The following is a 17113-nucleotide window of genomic DNA, read 5'->3' as shown; positions in this document are numbered from 1 at the left end:
CCCCCATCCCGTCGTGTTTGGAGACGCGTACGAGAGCGTCTTTTAAAGTACTCGATCTGTCGAATTATTTTCTTAGAAATCTTTGTAAATTTTAGCTGCAACTCAGAATTTTTCACCGTTTTGTCTTGAAAGTGGAACCATAATAGGAAATTTACAATTTGTAGTAACGCGATATAAGCTCACACATATCCGGGGAAAAATGATTATATATGTTGATGTATAATTATATAAAATCATATATGAATTTTGCCCACATATCATACATATATATCTATAGGGAAGAAAATGATATTATGTAATTGAATTAATAAATGTCGATATCATGTGCTGTCAGAAGCACAAGTAGCCAGAAGCATTTACTTCGATTGTATTTCCATATAATTTATGAATAACAGTATTTTTTTCGTCGTGGACATATATGATTATATACAGCCATGTGTGGGCAAATTTCATACATGATCTTTTTTCCCAGGTATATACATACTTAAATATTAATACATATTTAAATATTTATACACCACTTTCTATCAAGAGTGCACCTCTATTATCTCACGACTGACGTGTGAATAAAGCATTAATAAGAAGAATAAAGAATAAACTATATCTCCGCGTTTGTAATATTGCATGTATAACCAGGTAGCACAGTTCGTTTCACATTCTTTGAACGTATATAATACGATTATGAAACGTTACATTCGTCTAAAGAAACGTGTACGAAACTAACATCGGCTACCTCGATATCTGTCGTAATTTCGCGCGCGCTTCAAATTAACTTTTATTTTTTTTTACAGTAAATAATAAATTTTTGAAGAGTCCCTTCAGTATCGCCACTTAAAATCCGGCGCCTTGCGATCCGACGCCCAGGTACTTTAAATCGCGATTGAACGCCTTTCGATAGATCGTGGGAATAGAGGAGGCAGATCGAAAAGCGAATATTCGACTCGGCGCGGCTCAAAAACCGTACACGCAGAACGAACTGACAGAATGATGCGGCACGCTCTCGTGAGAAGAAAAAGAGAGCGTAAGAGAGGAAAGAAGGCGCAAGGGAGGTTCTAGGTAGGTCACCGAACTTCCAATTTCTCGTTGCTTGCTACATATCGATCTTGGCGACCGGTTCTTCGATCGTACGGCTGCGCTTCCGCGTAAATTTGGAAGGCGGTCGGTAACCGTTATGCGCCTTATTAACGGGGCATAAACGAAGCAGAAGAACGTCTAACAATCAGATCTTTTTACATTTCAGGTCGTCTTAAGTTCATCTCCCGATGTACTGATACTGGTGAGCTCATTTCGTTGGCTATGAAGCACTTGAGAACGAATCTAAAATTAACTTAAAACGATCTTAAATATAAGACCAGACTATGAATATCGGCTTTAATTCCTCCCCTCTTCCTAGGTAGAACAAATTTTTAAAAGATCTCTTCAAGACTGATAGATATCTAAAAAAAGAAATGGAACACCTTTTGGGATGCCTTTAAGACATCTCTTAGACATTTGTTCTGCTTGGGGGTTCTCTCTCGCCTTATGCGTTAATAAAATTGCAGATCGCCCGCGAAGCGAACTTCGAGAACTCGACTCGCGCTCGCTCGTGGCTTCTGCTTCTAACGAAGTGCAAACAGCGGTTTCTCCTCAATTTCAGACAGACAAACAGACAGACGACGCTGTGATTTATAGGATCTCCGATAAACGCGACTTATATATTTCGTTAATTATGAAGACGCGCGCACGCGCGACGAGGCGTGAGAGAACTCGCTCGGGCATTAGCGGTTAGCTAATTCACTGCGCGCAACAGTGAGAAGTAATACATAAATATCTATCTAATCTCATAGTACAGAAGAGAAAGAAAGAGAGAGAGAGAGAGAGAGAGAGAGAGAGGCGCACTCACACTTTGCGAACGTCGATGGGCTCCTTGAAAATGTCATTTAATCCCGCCGGGGGAGGCGATCCTCGCCGACGACGACGCACGGCGACGCACCGCGTCCGCGCTCTTCGGAAACTTCACACCACCGGTTGCGCGACTCGACGACGAGGACGATCGGACGACGCGATCAATCGGCACGATTCTCGCTCGCCCGGACTCGCGATTCTTCACCGGAAAGCGAGGAAAGCGGGGTAGCGCGCTGATAACAAATTCGTCGTCCGGTAAATCTTGATCGGCTGAATCGACGACGATTCCTCGGTGACGCGCTTACTCTTTCTCTCTCTCTCTCTATCTCTCTTCCTCTTTTGCCGTTTCTTCCTTCGCGTCCGTCCAAGCTCCTCGTTCTCTCTCTCTCTCTCTCTTTCTCTCTTCGTCTCTTCTCCTCCTTGCCTTCTTCCCTTCTTCTTCGTTAAGGGATCAAGGACGTGTGGCAGTTGGAACTATTTTGCGGTCGACCTTGCTGTCAGACTCGCCTCGGAGTAGCGACCTCAGCCTCGGAGCCTCGGAAGATTACACGGAGCGTGTTTCGCGGACTTCTCCCTTTTCTTCGGCCGCGCCGCTCTTTTCTCTCTCGCGCGCGCTTCACTACTCCCTCTTGTCCTCCGCGCGCTGATCTCGCCTGGGCGCTTGACACACTCGCTCGCTCGCTCGCGCGCTTCTCTTCCTGCGCTTCCACTTGTCCGCCGCTTCTGCCGCGTCTTATACCTTGGATAAACACGTACTGCAAGGCAGGATCTTTCGCCGGGGCGACGACGACGACGAGCGCAGCGGAACAAGAGAGGCAAGAAGAGATATAAGGAGGGGGAGACGCTCCCGAGGGGTGAGAGACAGAGAAAGGACTCGCTCGCTCGCGCGCGCTCTCCTCTCTCGCCTCGCGTCGAGACGGACGGATTACGCGGAAACAGGTGACCGCGTGCGTGCACCTTACCTTACCTACCTACCTACCTACCTACCTACCTACCTACCTACCTATCTACCTACCTACGTACGCACGTAGAGAGAAAAGGGTTTCTTTAGATTTGGTATCTCTATTTGATTAAGATTTGATTCATGAAAACAACGTGTACGAAATATTATTCGTTTGAGTAAAAATTGTATTGTCCCATTCGAGAAAACTCTATTATTCATCAACAGAAAGAACGCTATTATTTGGAATAATATCTTCCAGCCGTATAAAATATTATTCGGTTACGATAAATATGTAAAGTGAAGCGAATAATTTCATCGTGGCGGAATTATCTTTCGTTTCAAACAAACTTTGCATTTAAGACAGAGATATATATTTTCGTTGAAAAGTCTAATAATCGTACTTATTAAGCGAAACATTAGTTCCTTTGGAGCGTGCTAATGATGAAATTCGTTTGAATGCAATGAAATTCATTAAATCTGAAGAAATCGTTTTCCTCAGTGTGCGTGCCGTGCGTGCGTGTGTATACGCGCATTCTTTCTCATGTCGAACGAATCGCCATCTCGACTCGAGCACAATCGGAGCGAATTGCGAGAACGGCTAATGACGAGCCGGCGGAGGAAGTTACTCCCGCGTCTTCCCCTCTATCCCCCTTCTTCCGCCTTTTTATGCATTACAATGGTGTACTTATCACCCTATCGGTAAATTACGGTAATTACACAGTGCGCGTCCGAGGCGTCGAACACGCGCATGATGCTGATATCGCATGACGCGATTGATCTCTTTTTGCAACGCGCGACGGACGGACGCGCGCGCGATGGACGACGACGACGAGAGCGCGCGCGAGGAGAAACGTTAGAAACGCCGGCCGGCGCGCCGCTACGTAAATCGTGCACTTCGCGGAGGTCGGCCGACGGCAGCGGGGAGAAGCGGTGGGAAAAAGTGAGAAAGAGAGAACGAGCTGGCAGCTGTAAATATTTTTCGAAACGCGGCGTGAGCCGAGCCGACGTTTCACAGCGATTAACGGTACATCGACCGAACCAGTCGTACATATACATATATTTATATGTGTGTGTGTGTGTGTGTGTGTGTACGACGCGTTAAATTATGAAAGAATAAGCGATCGGTCATGCACGCGATGGAAGGGCACCGATGAAACCTCCCGGCGGCGCTTGGAATATTGAAGGAAAAGAGGAGAACACAGGAAGGATCTCTAATTATTTTTGTCTGTAACACAGACCGAGTCACGTGCGTTTCGCGCACGCGTGTCCACGCTTCACGGGGGACGACTCGTTCATTCATTCATGAGGGAAATATCAATCGCTTCGTCTGGTTTCGATTGTCCGACCGGCCTTCCTGTAACTTCCCCTCATGGAGGACCCTCCCCGGTCGTCGAGCGCGAAACTCGCCGAGCGCGTGGAGCAACGTGGATATGTTGTATGTTAAATATGTAACGCGCGTCGTAAGTCCAAATGGCGAATTCCGCGTCTCATCGGGACTTCCGTACGGCGAGTCGAGCCAGGTCGAGGCACACCGGGATTACTGGGTGGTTTTAGGCTTGACAGTGATCGGCTCGGGCCGAGGCGAGGACGAGAGAGAAAGAGAGACGGTTTCGCGCCCGGCGAAACCCGTTTCTCGATTCCCGTGCGACAACGTCTGGTTAAGTTTTCTGTGAACGTCGAACATGCACGGGTTAATAAACAGCCGTCCCACTTGCACGGACTGTCCATCCGTAACCCACTGTTTACCAAGACAACGGTACCGGCCGCGCGCCGGATTAAGGTTTATCCAACGGTTACCTATCGACAAATTTGATGCCGGGGCCCCGGGAGTAGCACGGGAAAGGGGAACGCGAGAACGTGCGCCGCTAAACTCCACAAATCCGACCTATTTTCCTCGCCACCGATTTCACATCGCGTGCAATGCATTCTCGATCGATTCGCCCGATCGATACGGCCCGCCCTAACGATCTCTCTCTCTCTCTCTCTCTCTCTTTCTCTTTGTGTGTGTGTGTGTGTGTCTCGATTTTGGATAAACGTAGGCCTTATTTTGTCTGCTACCTTATTGGTTATATCTTTAGGAATCGGAAACCTGCGTTATCGCTTAATCGGAATAATTTAGAACTACCTGGGAAAAAAGATCATATATAAAATTTGCCCATATATGTATATAATCATATATGTCCACAATGAAAAAAACACTGTTGTTTACAAATTATATGCAAATACAATCGAAATAAATATTTCTTGCTACTTGCGCTCCCATATCGGCATTTAATTAAATGACGTAACATCATTCTTTTTTACGTAGACACATATGATCATATATATAAGCCACATATATAAGCAAAATTCATATATGATTTTATATAATTATATATCATCATGTATAATCATTTTTTCCCTGAGTAATATTTCCGCAAGTAAGATCAGAGCGCTTCTGCTCATCGTTCCTACATCCCGTATAATTCACAATGTTCAAAAGACATCCCAGAGACCTTGGAATATCTTTAGGACATGCCTGGGATGTCTTTTGACTATTCGGGCTATATTGGCTGTCATATCGAAACGTACGAGCGTTCCTTTACAGCTGTATCCACTATATCGTGGAACGTTGTTCGCGAAGATTCATTCGCGGTGCTCGAGTAGTCAGCATGCCCTTGCAACGAAATTGTACGAATGTATCATGGAGGGTGGTTGCCAATGACGATATTCTGCCGACGATCGAACTGTTACTTCGAGAATAATGAATAATGATCTCCGACATACACGATGCACTTACGTGAGCTCATTTTGCTCCCCGGTAGGAGCTCAGTTGTCCCAGAATTGCCTAATAAATGCCGATCATCGTGTCGACGATACGAGACGGCCTTTGACGGCGGCGCGCTATCCCGACAAAAACACGATAACGATCTATCACGGGGAGGAGGGAGGAAAAAACGGAGAAACGGTAGGGAGGTGGAGGAGAGCTCGTCGTCGGTATATACTTCGTCTGCGAAGAAATTCTCAGGTGCGTGAGAGATTCTCCAGTCAGTGGTATGGCAGAGAGGTGTCACGCTCGGCTGAGCTAACACGACATTCCAGATTACGTAGCTGGAATCGTTGCTCCGGAGGGAGCATCGGCCTGAGACGTCTCTGGCGTAATCGCCGGCTCTTCCAGGCCCGCTAACGCGACGAATCTGCATTATAATAGGAAATGCGTGTTCGTCCGACTGATACGCGATGGTGCGCTCATCGTATGGAGCTGTGGAAGCACTCGAGACACCGTATAAACGCGAAATGGCGGGACCACCGGTGCTATTTCGCGGCGCGTCCTCTCGCGTCCCTCGCGCGCTCCGATCGAGCTTAAACATCTCCCGGTGAGAAACAACAGCTCGGAAAGGCGTCTATCAGACACCTGTGCCGTCTACGGTCGATATTAATATTTAAGACGTATTTATGATATTAGGGATTCATTTAAGCGCTTTTCAACCACTTTCCAACTAATCGGACACTCTTCTTCTATCGAGCACAGGGATGTATTTGTTGCACATTTGTAACTTCCATCATGATTGACGTCATTGTTATCATCTCTTATCCGCGTGGTCCCCAGTGAATATGTGATGTTAGAGGAAGATTCGGTGCACAATTTTACTTAATTAAGATTGATACCCGGGAAGAAAAGATCATGTATGAAATCTTCCGATATATGATTATATATAATCATATATGTCCACAATGAAAAAAATATTGTTGTTTACGAATAATATGCCAATACAATCGAAGTAAATGGCTTCTGGTTACTTTTTGTACTTCTGACAGCATACGATATCGACATTTACGTTCTGTAAAAAATTCAAATAAACGTTTTATGGACGTTTAAATGAACATCTTACAGACGTCTAAACCAAATGACACAAAAGCCGTCTGATGAATCAAATTTTCGACGTTTACATCAACCGGTATTTCAGACGTCAATTCTACGTCTTTTCAACCAATCATTTCTCACCGGGCTGGCGCCATAACTGCGTTGTAATTACGATCTGTTCTATTCTCATCGTCACCTCCTCGACTACTCGGAAACAATCTCCCCTCTCTTGAAGCTCGGAGACAAATAGCGGACGCAACCTCTTTGTACAATTGTGCAATGTTTAATATTAATTGCTCAGACCTTCCAGCCTCAGTTAATTTTAACGTTAGCCCTAGACCATTCTGTATGGTTCCGCTATTTCGTCAAACCGTGTACCATTAGTGTCCAATTAGTCTCATGTGAATTCCGTTACAAGAATGTGTAATTTCACACGTCATGTCTCGCTATTTTGTGATTCCTATTCCTCATCGATTGGCAAATTGAAATAAGTATTATCAGCGATACCTCGCTGATACTAGAGATTTCACTTTTATTTATAGACGTAAGACGTAACTAAGCACTACAGCCTGAAAGAAAAATACAAAGCAAAAAGTAAAAAGGTAGAAAAAAAGATACAAAATAATCTTAATTAACCTTACGAGACAGAGGTATACAGGTCCGTGTTCTGAACTCTTTTCTTATCGATAAAAGTACCTCAAATGTGGCTCCTCAGCCAATCGGCAGATTTCTGAGCCACTTTTCGGAGGCACTTTTATCAACGTTTTTGGTACTTTCTTTTCTAAAAAGACCCGTAAATAATAATAATAATAATAAAATTGGCACAGCATAATTCAGTGGCCGAAAAGTCGAGGAGGAAAAAAGCGAATCACGATATCGACGGCCGTCGTCTCGATGGGAGAAACCATTCAATAATCGCGAACGTCGCTGCGCATTTATCGAGCTCGTCATATGTGTGTGTGTGTGTGTGTGTGCATGTCACCGCGTCTCGCGGAACTGTTTCCGAAGACAAATCTGGCGATATCTCAATAATGTATCTCCGCGCGGCTAAGGTCTACTGTTAGTAAAGCGATACTTCTCAGGAGAACGGAGGACACCGCCGTTAGCATCGAGCGCGCGAAACTTGGCGAATATTCCTCGGCACGTATATACCGGAACGTACCACTTTTCGACACATAACAGTAGTATATGCGGCACGAGTATAGGACGGTCTCTCTTCTCTTTCTCTCTCTCTCTCTCTTCCTCTCATAGAAAGACGAAAGACATAACGGTCTACTCGCTGTGTTGTCCGTGTTACGAATACCGCGCGGCGGCGCGCACTCGCTCGCCGTCCAAAATCTCATTGAGTTCCCAGGAAAAAAATGATTATATATGATTATACATAATTATATAAAATCATACATGAATTTTGCTCGTATATGTGGTCACACATATGATCATATACATATATATATATATATATATATATATATATATGTCTATGCGAAAAAAACTAATGTTATATCATCCCAAGAAAAATGATTATATATGATTATATGTAATTGTATAAAATTATGTATGAATTTTTTGCCCATATATATAGTTACATATATAATTATATATATCTATACGAAAAAAAGAAAAATTATGCTTTGTCATCTAATTAAATGTCACGTGCTGTCAAAGGCACAAGTAGCCGGAAGTATTTACTTCGATTGTACTTGCATATAATTTATAAACAACAGTATTTCTTCGTTGCGGACACGCATGATTATATATAGTCATATATGGGCAAATTTTATATATATGATCTTTTTTCCCCAGGTTGTGTATCGGCGGATCTAAAACCGCCGTGCTATTTTACATTCGCATGTTCTCGAATTCAAGAGACACGCGCGCGTCTCTTTTCCTGCGCGGGCGAGCGCGCGCGCGTGTGTGTACGTATGTGTGTGTCGCTTTTCTCTCTTCTCTGACGTTCTTCGCACGTCGTGTGTCCCACAGGCGAGAGACGACTATGAATCGACCGAGATCATCATCCGGAATACCAGGCAACGAGGTCATCCTGTAAGGATAAACGAAGTCCCGGTTGGTGGTTCGGATCCGCGCTTCTCCCTCTGTACATTCGCCGCTGAGCGATGTCGAAGCGATAAAGCGGTGATAAACCACGTTGTAAACCGTGTATTTTGCATGTATCGCGGTAGTCTTAAACAGTCGTCGGCGCCGCCGCGGTTAAAAGCCGTGGTATTTGCGCGCCACATCCTCCTCGAGACTAATTCGTACGGAGGAGAAGCATGTTTCGCAAAGTGTCTCCGTCGAGAAGTACATTTTCATTTGTATCGATCACTTGAAGCGAAAGCTCGCTGCGACGATATTTTTTTCTCTTTTTCACGTGTAACATTCTCGTTCGGAAAAAACGACCTGAATGATGCTTTTGACAGAATCATCAAATTTTCGATTTTTCGTGCGATTTTTTTAAAGAAACGAAGTAAAACCCCGAGAAAAAATGATTATGTATGATTATATATAATTATATAAAATATGTGAATGTGTAGTGTCGCAGTGACCACGTGCCGACTTCAAATAAAAGTTGAGAAGAGCTCGAGAGTCGTCTTGAGAATATCTGATTGCGAAGACGAAAGGCCGGCATGTCGGTGGACGAAGTGGTTCAAAACAATAATAACGGAAATGAAGATAAAATCGAACTATTACGGGAGACCCGATTTGTCAGCGGAAGCAAGTACGAAGGAACGTGGAACGCGATTGACAAGGAAGGCATTGGCAGATATGTGACACCTAACCGTTAGTCATAAATTTAAATTCTTTTTACATGTAAACTTTCGCAGATATAATGTATATTATCAAGATAAAGTATGTACCCATGGACATTCTGTGGACGTCTTTAAGACATCGGGACATCCTCAGTCCCTAGAAAATCTGTGCTGTCTGGGGTATATTTAGTAGAAATCGATGTTATTTCACGTTTCTTTCAGAAGTTATATTGGAAGGGGAGTTTCGAGATGGTATGCTTCACGGCCATGGAAGCATATATTGGCCACGTGCGCAAGTAATGGACGGTGTGTGGAACCGTGGGAAAATGGAAGAAAAGAAACGTTATATATTCGCGGATGGTTTAACGTATCAGGAAAATGAATGGAATTATTGCATATTTCCTGACAGACGGTTAGTCCGTCCTTTATAATCGATCGTTGACATGAAACTCCGATCTTTGACAAAAAGACAAATATATAAAAATAAATCCTAGTTATTTTTTTACAATTTATATTTATCTTTTTTTTGTAAAAGAAAGTAAAAATCCGTTTTTTGTAAAAGAAAGTAATAATCGCAGAATTACGTATTTTAATATACTTTCCGGTAAAAAATCTTTTTCATATATAATCATATATAAAATTATACAGAAATATATAAAATTATATACAAATCCGTGTATGATTATATATAATTTTACACGACTCTATATATAATTATGTATGATGTTGCATGATTCCTTTAAATAAATCCCTGGGAAAAAATATGCATATATAATCATATAAAATGATATATAATTATATTTGATTTTTTATATATGAATTGTGTAGCTACATATACAGGGTGTCTGATATCACTCGTACAAAGGCTTATGTGCAAATAGAAGGTATTAAACTAAAGAAAAGTCATCTACTATTTTGCAAACAACCACGCAAAATTTCGAATTATTAATTATTGAAAATCGTATATAGAAGTTTCTTTAGTTAATAACTGAAAAATTTTAATGAAAATTAAAGATAATAAAATAATGAAAAATTCAGCGGAGACAGACGAATTTACAACCAGGATAATTATTAGATTATTAATTATAAGAACATTTTAGATTTTACAAGTGCGTGGTAAACGGATTGAGACCAGCCGGGAAAGTATTAAAAACCAACGATCAACCGACGAAAATTATTCCTCCGTTCTGCTATGATACCGGTGCTGGGATCTTCGACCCCAACGAAGGATGTATATTATCATATCGCAAATGCAAAAAAGTAAGAATTAACATTAATAATGCAAATGTTACATTAATATCTATCCTTAAAAATAATTCACACAGCATATCTTATTTTCTCTGGATGTCTCTCGAACATCTCTGTGCCGATGGAAGTAGCATAGTAATAATACATACAAATTACAGATACTCAGTATTCCAACAACGATAGAAAGTATATGGATAATGGAATATTGCCGGAAAGATTGGTCAGCTCCAATTGGTCACCATTGGTGGTTCTACGAATACTTTCAATCGGGAGCAGCGGATTTTGCAACCTTACCGCCGGAGGACGAGACGGAAAATTGGTGGCGAAGGTTCGATCGTTGTAAAAAACGAGATTTCCGTTAAAAATACGTTGGATCGTTCTCTTTCGCGCTACAGTTATGTATTCAACGGTAAAAATACTTGATGGAAATAATAACATTATTTAAGACTGACCAGCTTCGCCAAGCATTCGCCCGCTGACATGACGAAACGAGCAAGATTGTGTCGTTAAGGGATTCAATCAAAAGGTCGTAAGGAAGAAAATATATATTAAGATCTGAAATAACATGTAACAGACGATGGTAGAAAATCTCTCACAATTTACAAAAGGTATGTAAATGATGTAAAATTGCTATTCGCTGTAAACAAGTGTATACATTAAATGTATACTTTAAGGCAATATCTAATAAACAATATACACGTATGCGCATATATACGAGCGGTACGTTCTCTCTTTTTCTCTCGCTTTTTTTCATATATATAATAAAATCTACAATTCTTATTGAATAACGAGTTCTCTTTTTTCGGACACGATCGTGGGCGCATCGGCGTTTCGATGCACATTGAACACCACGGACAGCTTCATCGGCAAACACGTGTCCGCCGTGCAGGCTATTATGTTTAACGCGACGCTGAATTTACTGCGCGCTTCACCCTCCGGTAACCTCACCGACACGGGAGTCGGTAGTCTACCTGTCAAAGCGTCAGCTGTCCCCACATTCGCAGGCAAGGATACGGCCCATCCTTGCGGTGCGTCCACATTTAACTTCATTCCATTCAAGAATACAACGTCGAATGAGATACTCAATTCGCCACCGCGCGTACTGATCGTCGTGTCGAACGTGAATGTATTGTTGGTGTTTCTGTTGGAATCGCGTCTGAATGAGATAGCCATCTGGAATGCGAAGAAATCGACACATTTAACACATTAATATATTAAACATATTAATATAAAAACATAATCTACAATATTAATTTTATACGTGTTCAATTTTACGTGCATAACATATATGTAAATATATGTGGTAAATAAAGGTAAATCGTTTTTTTTTTTGGGAGTAATTCTTAAAGACTAAAATACACACTCACGGTTGAGATTTTTTTGCTCTTCAAATCGATAACCTTAAGAGCGTGATTATTGGTATCGGCTACATAAAGAACGTTACCGTCTGGATTAACAGCAAGACCACTCGGCTCATTGAACTGAAACATTAATATTAATGACGTCGCCCAAGCGAAGTCGTCGTGATCCGGTCGTCTCGAGAGAAACAGCGACACTTACGAAGAACGCGCTGTCGGGCTTCCCGTCGCCGAACAACGTTTTGCAACATCCCGTTGCCGCGTCCACGCTCTTAATTTTATGATTGTAAGTGTCGGCTACGTAAATCTGCTTCTCCAAATGATCCCATGCTATTCCCAGTGGATGCTGGAGCTTGGCCGAGTATTCTTTCCCATCCACATCACCGAAAGCGTGTAGATTCTACGCGATACACGAATTGAATCTGATGATTTGACTTCTGATGAGAAATCTCGCGTGTACGAATAAATGCAAGTCGATCGATCGGAAACTTTCGGAAGTATTTGTTGTCGAACGAACCGTTGGATTTTTATCGCCTCCGCAGACAGCGGACACGCGACCGCTGTCCAAATGCAACCGTCTGATAGCGCTGCTCTCGCTGTCCGCTATAAACGCAGCTTTGCATTCCTGAACGACCACGATACCGGAAGGTTGCGCCAGCCCGGCGGCATGAGGATAACTGTTGTTACGATTTTCCTCTCGGCCGCTTCCAACGATGGCGATACAAGTGCCTGCCGTATACCTTCTGAAATAGAAGAGTTTCGATTCGAGAACATTCTTTTTTTTTTTCAACGAGTATTGCGTAATTTATATTCGAAGCAATGTGTGTGTATGCGTATATAAATATCGTTCGAAACTCTCGAGTTATTAATTACCTATAATATCATTTAACATTAAGCAATATTTCTGGAATATTAATAGATTGTTATATGTTCACTCTCTAATATTTAAAAAATATTATTTAATGTTGTTATAATATTTTTCTTCAATATTCAATTCTATATATATATATATATATATGAATGAAAAAATTAGTGCATAAAACTATTGAATCGCGCGTTACGAATGTGCAAGATTTTTAAGAGTCGCGTTCAATCGATCGACGTGAATGAGAAATCTTACTTTTCCTTCCACCAAATAGTGTCTTTCAAGAACAGAGCCCAGATTTGATGACTACCCGCTATCGCGATTAACAGGACCGGAACGACGGTGTTCTCATATTCGTGATGATAGATCGCCACGTCCCAAGGGGACGATAAATCTTGATCGGTGCCGTTTCTTCCGCCGCAATGATCGTGGCTCTGCGAACCGGTACCAGCTACGGTGGATACACTCCTCTCGCTTAAGTTTATCTAAAAAAGGAATTACCATCGAGAATAAAACGCGGAAGAAACGTGTACGAAGTGTAAGAATGAAAAAAAAATCAAGAATAACGCATCTCCTTACTTTCCTGATAGCGTGATTATTGTTATCTGCGATGTAGATCACATCGTCGAGCGCACAGACACCTTGAGGTGAATTGAATTTAGCGCTCTTAAAATCACCGTCTTGGAAACCCAGGCTGGCACCACCTATGATATGCTCCACTTTCCCGTGTTCATTAGTAATCATAATTCTATTGTTACCGCTGTCTGATATAACGAGCTTTGTTCCCCGCTCGGAGGAGAGAACAGCTAATTTGCCAGGAAACAGCAGACCGTCTTCGGGAGAAGATAAGAGATGAAATGCTGGCTTCAATGGAAGACTGTGATTCGATATCTGATTTAAGGACTTGAAGTACGCTATCATTACTTTCGCGTACAACAGAATCTCATCTTTGTGATCTTCGCCGACGAAAACTGCCAGTGGCTGACCGTTGGGTCCTGAAACAAATTTCAAAGTGATCAAAGATCTCACAGGTATGAATCGCCGAGAGACCACAAACGGCAGACCAAAAAGGTAGGGGGGGAATTTACTGTTCTGTTTACCTAACATGACAAGACTAGGCCAGCATATTATGCCCATGTCATTCCACATCCTTAGCGTGACATCATTCACCACAGGATGCATGATATTGTATCTCTGTACTGCTGATAAGACATTCTTTGAGTCACGTTCGTTCGTAAATTTCGCACTGTGAACTCCAATCTGAAGGAGAAATTGTAACCATAGAACTTAAAATACCTGTGTAACTTCTTGCTGAAACACTTTGTACTTACTACAACAAGACCATCCTCTACAGAAAATTGCTTTTCAATCTCTTCTAGTTCAGCCAAAACATGCATGCAGTTGATGCAGCAATATGTGAAGAAGTCCAGAAGCACAATTTTGCCTTTCAGATGCTGAGCCAACGACAATCCTTTCGATACGTTAAACCATTCCAGTCCTACAATACAATGAGACTGCAAGATACATCACGGCTAATGCAAGCAACTGTATTATTATGATTTTTGCTTTGCCTTATTGCTTACCGCAAGATAAAAAAAATTATTTGTCTCTTTGTAACTGAATAACGTTAACAGGTAATAAAAAAACATACGTGCAAAGTAATTTTCAAACAAAATTACCCAAATGATAAAATTACCTTTCTGAAATTCAGGAATGTCTGCTCCGTTGTTTTCGAATCGTTTGATGTGTTTCAGAATAACCGCCTCCTTGTCCTTCTGCTCGGAAAATTTATTCAAATGACTGCGCATTTTCATGCAAATTTGTGTCAGTTCTTCAATCGTTTCTTGGGTATCCATTTTTGTACTCACGAGTCCACACATAGGAGAAATAGCATGTATAGCTATAAAAATACAGTCTAAAATTTTGCACAATTCTCCGAACAGTTACAAACGCTCGTTGCACACGAATGTAAGATTAATTCAGGATGTTACACTTCCTCGAACGAGTGCATTCGAGCGATCGGTACCGTTCAGTATTCAGTATTCTACTGCCGGTATTCATAGTCGAATTTTATATTTGAACCGTCTTAAATTCATCTACAAATGCCGTACGACTCATTTCATTGGCTGCGAAGCATCTGAAGAGAAATTTAAGACAGTTTAAGAATCACAAGAATTAGTAATTAGATAAAATAGTAGATAAAGCAGAAACTATCGACAACCAGCGCGACTTCCGATTGGCTGCTGCCTTTCAAATTGTGAATCTACATTTGACTGATATCGCCGGTTATTTATTGGTTATCGGATAGAGAATTTCTAAAGTGTCTAGGGAAAATATTAAGGACACTATATATTCCCTATCCGACAGCCAATCGACACATCCGACTAACTCGAATGGACGACGAGCGACGTCCAATGAGAGCTCTTCTTTTTAAGAAAATTAGAGTTCTTATTGGAGCTCTTATCGCTCGTCGCGTTTAGTCAGGTTTACACACACATGTAATACTAGCTTAACATAAGAATCCCGTATATACGCTTCATACGCTTCAATGTGTATGTAATGTCTTGATAGTGCAGTCAATTCAACTCTAAAGAACGAACCTAAAGAATGCAAAAATCTCGGCGATAATTCACTGTTATCTTTGTAATTTTGTCGGGATTTTGTGGTATCAGCTTGACTCCTCTGCATTGCTGGGGAAAAATGTACTTACTTATGTATTATTCGATGTTGTCATATTTTTAAGAATTTAATTGTAAATAACGTGCAATACATTCATAGCGATTTTGTGGTTAGAAAGCAGCGGTTCCTTGTGTATATAATTGTATAGGAAGGTTCAGAGAGAGAAAGAAAGAGAGATGTATTTTAATCTTACTCAACGGTTAACACGGACTTTCGTTAGACGAATATGCACCGGTGTGTCACGAAATTTAATGAAGGAACATTCTGACAGCACGTTCGAAAAGAAACTGCGCTCCACAGTCTTTTATTGGACCGGACTCGGAGTTTTAGTTGTTGGGTTGAGTTATGCCGCAGTGCCTTTGTACAGAATATTCTGCCAGGTATTGCAATTGTACAGAGAGCAATACATCAATGTCAAACTTATGATCTTGTTTATTCAAAAAAAAAAAAAAAACAGCTATACTTTATTATTAATATATCCATACAATGTCTATATGTTTTTTTTTTATTGCGCAGGCATATAGTTATGGTGGAACAATAACAACCGGTCATGATGCTAGCAAAGTCAGCACAATGTTACCTGTCAAAAATAGAAAGATAAAAGTTAAATTTACTGCAGATACTGCTCTGTCGATGCAATGGAATTTCAAGCCACAACAGTTAGAGATGACGATCGTTCCCGGAGAAACTGCTTTAGCATTTTACACAGCTACAAATCCAACGGACAAACAAGTCATAGGGATATCCACCTACAATGTTTTACCTTTTGAAGTGGGACAGTACTTCAATAAGATACAATGCTTTTGTTTCGAAGAACAAATGCTAAGTCCTCATGAGCAGGTATGTTTTTATCGGCGTCTTGTCAATACTAAATAACATGACAGTATAACTTTTATATATTTAACAGATAACAGAATTGTTGCTCTGGATATTGAATTTTATTTTCATTGTATAAATTGTACATATCACGCACGCAAACAAATCTGCAGTTAGATTAAACGACACAACAAATAATACTTCTTGTATTTTAAGGTCGACATGCCGGTATTCTTTTATATTGACCCAGAATTCACGGAAGACCCGAAGATGGAATTTATCGACGACATAATCCTCTCTTACACGTTTTTTGAGGCTAAACCAGGACTCGAACTGCCTGTGCCAAGTTACGCGAAAAGTCACTCGACATAGTAAAACGTAAATATGTCTCTAATAGTTACTCTATAATTGTACAAACAAATAAATATTTAATTATTTTTTTTCAAATGCTTCACATACATGGAAATATCACGTAACCTAGATTCCTCTAGGAGTGTATTCCAAATGGCAGAGTTATTCATATACACGTAAATGGCAGTATTCCTATAAATATTCAGAGTAACGTAGCACTATTAAGATTAAGTATCTATTAACATAAGAATAAAATATGCACGTCTAAGATCGTATAGATTTCCCCTCCATACAATCTAACTTCTAAAAGTGTATTCCATAACGTTGTTCAACATTCTTGTAAATATAAATGGCAGTATTCGCATATATATATAAATA

General features: G+C 41.2%; 3 protein-coding genes across 8 annotated transcripts in view; 2 read left to right on the top strand and 1 right to left on the bottom strand.

Moving 5' to 3' along the window:
* Positions 1-11203, top strand: part of LOC106748362 (MORN repeat-containing protein 5-like) — a 25536-nt gene extending 14333 nt beyond the window's left edge. The window contains exons 2-9 of one of the 4 annotated variants that reach the window (XM_014626800.1): positions 792-1056; positions 1241-1276; positions 8652-8714; positions 9203-9449; positions 9641-9830; positions 10519-10678; positions 10825-10994; positions 11113-11203. In XM_014626800.1, the coding sequence (XP_014482286.1) occupies positions 9296-9449; positions 9641-9830; positions 10519-10678; positions 10825-10994; positions 11113-11176 (738 nt within the window). In that variant the 5' untranslated portion in view covers positions 792-1056; positions 1241-1276; positions 8652-8714; positions 9203-9295 and the 3' untranslated portion in view covers positions 11177-11203. Of the gene's footprint in view, positions 1-791; positions 1057-1240; positions 1277-8651; positions 8805-8858; positions 9450-9640; positions 9831-10518; positions 10679-10824; positions 10995-11112 lie in introns of those variants that run through there. The other 3 variants (XM_014626799.1, XM_014626801.1, XM_014626802.1) reach the window with 3 other exon arrangements.
* A 51-nt stretch (positions 11204-11254) lies between these two features.
* LOC106748360 (NHL repeat-containing protein 2) lies at positions 11255-14769 on the bottom strand. The gene is made up of 9 exons (XM_014626797.1): positions 14586-14769; positions 14221-14387; positions 13990-14149; positions 13469-13884; positions 13145-13374; positions 12542-12767; positions 12227-12424; positions 12034-12147; positions 11255-11839 (listed from the first exon to the last, which is right to left on the bottom strand). The coding sequence occupies exons 1-9, from the start codon at positions 14767-14769 to the stop codon at positions 11444-11446; spliced, it is 2091 nt and encodes a 696-aa protein (XP_014482283.1). The 3' UTR covers positions 11255-11443.
* Positions 14770-15436: 667 nt separating this feature from the next.
* On the top strand, positions 15437-17050 carry LOC106748374 (cytochrome c oxidase assembly protein COX11, mitochondrial). 3 transcript variants are annotated; one of them, XM_014626826.1, is made up of 4 exons: positions 15437-15948; positions 16085-16408; positions 16601-16762; positions 16866-17050. In XM_014626826.1, exons 1-3 carry the CDS (start codon positions 15745-15747, stop codon positions 16754-16756), a joined length of 684 nt encoding a protein of 227 aa, XP_014482312.1. In that variant the 5' UTR covers positions 15437-15744; the 3' UTR covers positions 16757-16762; positions 16866-17050. The 3 variants fall into 3 exon arrangements, with proteins under 3 accessions (XP_014482312.1, XP_014482313.1, XP_014482311.1); XM_014626827.1 differs by lacking the exon at positions 16866-17050 and having other exon boundaries at positions 15437-15591; positions 15683-15948; positions 16601-16831; XM_014626825.1 differs by lacking the exon at positions 16866-17050 and having other exon boundaries at positions 16601-16831.
* The last annotated feature ends 63 nt before the right edge of the window (positions 17051-17113 follow it).

Source organism: Dinoponera quadriceps, unplaced genomic scaffold, assembly GCF_001313825.1.
Source record: "Dinoponera quadriceps isolate SergipeBrazil2010 unplaced genomic scaffold, ASM131382v1 scaffold2512, whole genome shotgun sequence".
In the NCBI taxonomy this organism is placed as follows: Eukaryota; Metazoa; Arthropoda; class Insecta; order Hymenoptera; family Formicidae; genus Dinoponera; species Dinoponera quadriceps.
The sequence above is the reverse complement of the archived record's forward strand: the minus strand, read 5'-3'. Positions and strand labels throughout refer to the sequence as shown.